At 61.7% G+C, this 6,145-nt stretch overlaps 1 protein-coding gene across 1 annotated transcript; it reads left to right on the top strand.

Annotated features, from left to right (window-relative positions):
• The first annotated feature begins 233 nt into the window (after positions 1–233).
• Positions 234–3,658, top strand: DLX2 (distal-less homeobox 2). The gene is made up of 3 exons (XM_045867401.2): positions 234–980; positions 1,496–1,680; positions 2,165–3,658. Exons 1-3 carry the CDS (start codon positions 587–589, stop codon positions 2,579–2,581), a joined length of 996 nt encoding a protein of 331 aa, XP_045723357.1. The 5' UTR covers positions 234–586; the 3' UTR covers positions 2,582–3,658.
• The last annotated feature ends 2,487 nt before the right edge of the window (positions 3,659–6,145 follow it).

Here is a 6,145-nt window from a genome sequence, read left to right as displayed (position 1 = left end):
CCCCAATCCCTCGCCTCGCTGCTCACATTCAGCAGCGGCCTGTCTGCACCCGCAACCACAGCAGCCGCAGCGCCCGCCCTGTGTCACCAGCCCCCCGGCCGGGCGTCCCCGAGCGCCCGTAGCCCCGCGGCCCGGCGCTTGGGATTGGCTGTTGCCAGGTGACGTCGCCTGCGCTCACGTGACGAGTGTTAAATGCCCACCCTGCCCGAACCCGCCCCGCAGACAATCGTAAGGCCGCTCTGGGCTGCTCACCTGCTCCCGCCTCCCGGAGCCCTGGCCCGGCCCCGCCACCCCTGCCCCCTCCACGGCCCGCCCCCCGCCCGAGCCGGCGCTGGGCAAGAAGCCGAGCGGGTAGAGAGGCGGAGAGAGGATGCGGCCGGCGGCAGCTGTCCCGAGCAGCGCACGGTGATCGCCTCCCCCGGAGGAGGAGTTGCCCAGACCGTTGCCACATTTCTTGTTTTCCTCCCCACCCTCCCTCACCCCCCGTAATTACATTGGCTGCTGGAGGGGACAGGGAGAGACGGAGGAGGCGCCTCGCTTCCCCCCTCGCGCCCGCCACCCCTGCTCTTTCCCGTCCCGGGCCAGGATGACTGGAGTCTTTGACAATCTGGTGGCTGATATGCACTCAGCCCAGATCACGGCCTCCAGCACGTACCACCAGCACCAGCAGCCCCCAAGCGGCGGCGGCGCTGGCCCCGGCGGCAGCAACGGCAGCAGCCTCCACAAGCCCCAGGAGTCGCCCACACTCCCGGTATCCACAGCTACCGACAGCAGCTACTACACCAACCAGCAGCACCCGGCGGGCGGCGGCGGCAGTGGGGGCTCGCCCTACGCGCACATGGGTTCCTACCAGTACCACGCCAGCGGCCTCAACAACGTCCCTTATTCGGCCAAGAGCGGCTACGACCTGGGCTACACCGCCGCCTACACCTCCTACGCACCCTACGGGACCAGTTCTTCCCCGGCCAACAACGAACCTGGTACGCACAACGCTGGCGTCATGGGCGACAAGTCAGTCTCGTTACTGGGATGGGTGGGATAAAATGGTTTGGGTCGGGGATCCATCCGGAACCCTGGCGTTTACACTGACCACTCCCTGCCCGCCCTGCGCCTTTTACCCTTCTCAACCACCAATCTGCGGGGTGGGGGGAGGGGGGGGTCACTGGGTACGTCCCTCGGTGCTCGGCTGGTGGGACCGGGTGGCCTTGGGGGGCCGAGTGGGCGCGCGGTGCATGCTTCATGGTAACCCCATTTCCTTACCACCTGCTCCTTCTTTCTCTCCGGTTGGCTCCTTCTTCCCCTTCCCGGAGAATCCAGCTCCCGGGTTCCGTGGCGGTGCGAGTCCGCACTTAGCGAAGTTGAGTCTGAGCGCCCCGCTGCGTCTCGGAGAACCCGCTTCCCGGCTGAGGCCAAGTCCCACGCCAGGCCCCTACGCCCAGCGGGAACTGTTTGGGGCCCCCGGTTGCGCTGTTCTCACGATTGCGTTGCGTTGCAGAGAAAGAGGACCTCGAGCCTGAAATCCGGATAGTGAATGGGAAGCCAAAGAAAGTCCGGAAACCCCGCACCATCTACTCCAGTTTCCAGCTGGCGGCTCTTCAGAGGCGTTTCCAAAAGACTCAATACCTGGCACTCCCCGAGCGAGCGGAGCTGGCGGCGTCTCTGGGCCTCACCCAGACTCAGGTGAGGGCTCCCGGCCTGGAGGGGAACGAGGAGCGCTCTGGTCTGGGATGGCTGGGAAGCAGGCGGGGTCAGGACAACGTTTTAAAAATTTTTAAGGATTACGAGGCCCGCGCCTTGAGCGGCCTAAACTTCTACGCGTGAAGCTGAAATCCCCCCCGGGGGGTGGGGGTGGGGGGGCGCGGCGTGTGAGAAAACGAAAGGACCGGGGTGGGCAGAAATCCGCTTTCACAGTCTTTCCGCGCGAAACTGATGAAGCGGGTAAAATAACTGGCCCTCCTGACCCTCTCCCCCGTCACCATCACCACGGTGCACCCACACCAGCTGTCTCCGACTTTCTGAGATTCCCTCCCAATAGAGTGGGAGCCATCCCAGCCTCCGAGGCCTCGGCACGTGATCCGCTTACCTGCCCAGCGTGCTTGCCTCCTCCCCTCCCCTGCCCCAGATCAGGTTCTTCCACTAACGCTCGGGTCCCTTTTCCACAAAGGTGAAAATCTGGTTCCAGAACCGCCGGTCCAAGTTCAAGAAGATGTGGAAAAGCGGTGAGATCCCTTCGGAACAGCACCCAGGGGCCAGCACCTCGCCACCTTGCGCTTCGCCGCCGGTGTCGGCGCCGGCCTCCTGGGACTTCAGCGCGCAGCAGCGGATGGGGAGCGGCGGCGGCCCGGGCAGCGGCGGCAGCGGCGCGGGCAGCTCGGGCTCCAGCCCGAGCAGCGCGGCCTCGGCTTTCCTGGGCAACTACCCGTGGTACCACCAGGCCTCGGGCCCTGCCTCACACCTGCAGGCCGCCGCGCCGCTGCTGCACCCAACGCAGACCCCGCAGCCGCACCACCACCACCACCACCACCACCACCACCACCACGGCGGCGGGGGCGCCCCGGTGAGCGCGGGGACGATTTTCTAACCCGAGGGAGACTGCGCCAGAGACTGAGAGAGCAGAGACCGGTGATCCTCAGTGCTCGCCCCAAGAGCCAGAGGGTCCCTCCAGCTGGCCCGCGGACGCCTCCCAACTTCAGGGACGAGCGGCCCGGGATGGCCTGCCACGGGCCCTGCTCCCTAGCGCGGCCACCGAGCGGCCGGGAACTGGAAGGTTCTTCGAGGCCCCCGGCAAGGCCTCCCGCCTTGGCCGCCTTTCCGACCTGAGCCCCGCCTCGGACATGCCTCCCCCACCCCTCCGCGCCCCGCGAGGCGGTCGGGCGCCTTCCTCGCCGCGGGCCACGAGCTGAGTCCGGGGGGAGGGACGCCTCCCCCGCCCGCGAGGCTTCCAGGGTGCTCTGAGGCTCCTTTCTCCGTGCCCGCCCCCAGGCCCAGCTCCAGTCGGCTGGGCTGACTGACCTCCCCGGCCTGCGCGCCCTCCCCCACACGGCCCCGTGACCCGGGCGGCCCGCCGCTTTTTTTCTGCCCTGCTGTCTCCAGCCCTCGGAGCCCCACTCTGCCCCGCCTTAGATCTCCCCCAGGAACGCTCCCTTAGCTCTCTCCTCTTCCATCACCAGTGGAGTTTTTTTATTTTTATTTTTTTAAAAGTTTAGGTGCCTTTGCGGATGACCTCATTTTGATGTTGGGGGAAAAATGATTTTTTAATATGCGGACACTGCAAAAAAAAATGTGTTTAAATTATCTTTTTTAAAACCTATTCAGGATGGTTAGGCTGGACTTCGACATAGTTTGTAAATAAAGGTGTCTGTGCAGATTTTCCCACTGATTTATTTGTATAAAAATACTCGTCTTTTCAGACTTTTTTGTAAATCCCCACTTGTGAAAACTGCGGTTTAGCAGTGACCTCAGCAACCCCTCCATTTTATTTTTCCCTTTGAAATTTTTCTCAGTTAAACTAAGCTACTGATTTGGTTTTGTTTTATCTTACCCTAAAGTCTTTGTTCTTGAAGTGAAAGGTATTTTGGGGTTATTTATTATGAAAACAACATGCTTCTTAATGTTGATTTTACAATATGAAGAGATTATTTAAATAAATTATTGTTTTCATTGGATGTGTGCGCTTGTTCCTTGGTGTCATGACCCGGACCCTCGAGCCTCAGCGCGGGCGGGGAACCTGGCCGGCCAAGAGTGACACATCTTTCAGAAGCTGCGAGAGCGGTGAGGCGCGGCGAGGCGGGAGCAGGCGCGCTCGGCGCGGGGCCTCCCGGAAATGTTCACGCTCGGCGGGCACTCGAGTCCTGGCGCGGGCTTTGCCAGCTCGAGGCGCGGTGAGTCACTCAGCGCCGGGGCGGCTGCAGCCTCTGCCCGCCGGGCCCCTCCAGCGCCGGCGCCACTGGCCCGTGCCTGGGCGGTCTCTGCCGCCCCCGCACCGGTGGTGCCCGCCGGGCCGCGCTTCCGAGCCGCCGCAGGGGACCCGCAGGCGCAGCCTGAGCGCTGCCGAAGCCGGGGTCAGACCCCTACATTGGACCCTCCCCTCCGTTTGCCCCGTGGCCCTTCTGGGGCCGGCTGAGCTGAGAACTCGGTGAGTCACCCGGCCCGCGGGAAACTCGGTTGGCTGCTCTGGAATGTAGGGCGACTCCGGCATACAGGGCTGCGCTAACACATACAATCACACTCTGTGACTCTTACAGTCACATCTGTACTATCACATACTCTCACTCGTACACACACTCACAGTCACACACTCCTACTGAGTCACACACGCATTCAGGCCCGCGCATCTTCGCATGCACTGATACACAAACCCATATAGGCACGCTCAAGCACACAGGCACATTCGCCCAGGGACTGATGCACATTGCTGTGGGGGTGGCCCCCTTCCACCTCACATTCTCTGAGGGGAAAGGCCCACACACCATTCAGCTCTGCCTTCCACCTGGGGTCCCACCCAACCAGCTTCCAGTGTGGGAAGTGACCCTACTTTCTGTCATTCTCTGCAAAGGCCAGGGGTAGGTGGGTAATGCAGGCCTGAACTAGAAGTCCCTTTCCTTCAAAGCACTGAGGCCTACAACGGAAGTATCTTAGTTTTCATCACTGATTCTGTGACTTTGGGCTACTCACGTTAACCTCTCTGTGCTGCAGTTTGCCGATCTATAAGATAGGAGAAAGAATAACAGCTATCTCAGAGTTTTTGTGAGCATATAGTGAGACAATGATGTAACACAGTGCCTGGCACATGGTAAGCACTCATTTTTGCTATTAGTAGCACATTGTTTTGTCCCAATGTCCCCCAGAGAGGGAGGCTTTACTCATGCCTGTGATTATGAGGCCCAGACTTACCCAGAGGCCTTTCCAGCTTCACCTCACGTGGGAGAGCAGCACTCTAGAGCTGAGAGAGCTCAGAGCCCTTCTTATATGAGAACCTGAACCTCAGCCACCCCCCCTGAAAGGACCAGCTTCTACTGGAGAGGAATTTAGGGGCAGGCCAGAGAACCCTGCTAGCCAGATCCAGGCCTCCTCTCCTCTAGGATGGCTATTCAGGCCATCCTTGCATGTCTTCAGATAACCTCTGCCAAAAAGCAGACAAGAGATGGGGGTGACTTTCCAGGTTCAGTGGCATCATCCTGACACAAATCCTGTCTTTTCTGGCCAGATAGTTTTGGGCCCTGCATGGAGTCTAGCTTACAACAGAGTGTGGTCAGGGAGTGGGGCTCTGGGAAAGACAGGGAGGTTACAAATCCAGTGTCCATTCACATTCCTGCATTGTTTTCCCAGGCTAGGAAGGCCTGAGCTGAAGCTCATTGACCCCGTGATTCTAGCTTCTCTAAGCAGCCGCTGCCTAGCAGACCCCCATCCCCCAGCTCCAAATTCCGTGGTTTTCTTTGAGTGCCAGTAGCTGGTGCCAGCCTTCCTCCTGCGGTTGAATGTGCCCTCCCCTCCTTTGCGCGCACTCCCCTCCCCCTCCTGAAACCAGCGAAGAGAGACGGGGCAGTAAATTGGCTGGTGTCGAGGATCTGCAGCAGACAAGATGATTAAGAGGCCTACGCCGGAGCGCCCGGGGCAGGGAATGTCAGCCCAAGTTGGAATCACGCAACAGGCCTTGGCATGAGCGAGCCTGGGAGCCGGGAGGGCGGGCGGCCCCAGCTCCGGGGTGGGCCGAGGCCCCACAGACTCGCTGGAGTCACCGAACCTGGCACCCGGCGGCGGCGGGGTCGCGCCAGGCCACGGCGCGTCTTTCCCCGGGAAGCCCGCGAAGCAGAGAGCAGGAGGGTGCAGGGGCCAGAGGAAGGGGGCGTTTCCGCAGACCCCGAGAAGGGCAAAGAGACGCGAAAGCGAGGATGCGCCCAGGTCCCAGAAGTGAGGGAGCGGGGAGGGGGAGGGTGAGCGAGGGGACAAACAAAGCGCGGCTGGGGGAGGCAGGGGCCGGCTCCAGCCCCGCCGGGGGCAACGAGCTGGCAAGTCTTTCTCACAGTCTCACGGCCCGCCGAGAGACGCGGAGCCCTGTGATCAGCCCGCCGCCGAGCAGACACGCTCCCCCCCCAACCCCCCGCGCGCGGGACTGCGCTCCCCAAAGCGCGAATGAAAAATGGAA

Source organism: Mirounga angustirostris, unplaced genomic scaffold (assembly GCF_029215605.1).
Source record: "Mirounga angustirostris isolate CCGP_5_RB_7025 unplaced genomic scaffold, mMirAng1.0.hap1 SCAF_3, whole genome shotgun sequence".
NCBI classification, from domain to species: Eukaryota; Metazoa; Chordata; class Mammalia; order Carnivora; family Phocidae; genus Mirounga; species Mirounga angustirostris.
Note: the sequence above shows the minus strand (reverse complement) of the source record. Positions and strands in the feature narration are given on the sequence as shown.

Excerpts from the sequence above, each read along its gene's own strand:
- DLX2 (XM_045867401.2), top strand. The coding sequence starts at position 587 with ATGACTGGAGTCTTTGACAATCTGGTGGCTGATATGCACTCAGCCCAG. Across the intron at positions 981-1,495 it reads CCCGGCCAACAACGAACCTG|AGAAAGAGGACCTCGAGCCT; the intron begins GTACGCACAACG and ends GTTGCGTTGCAG. Across the intron at positions 1,681-2,164 it reads TGGGCCTCACCCAGACTCAG|GTGAAAATCTGGTTCCAGAA; the intron begins GTGAGGGCTCCC and ends TTTTCCACAAAG.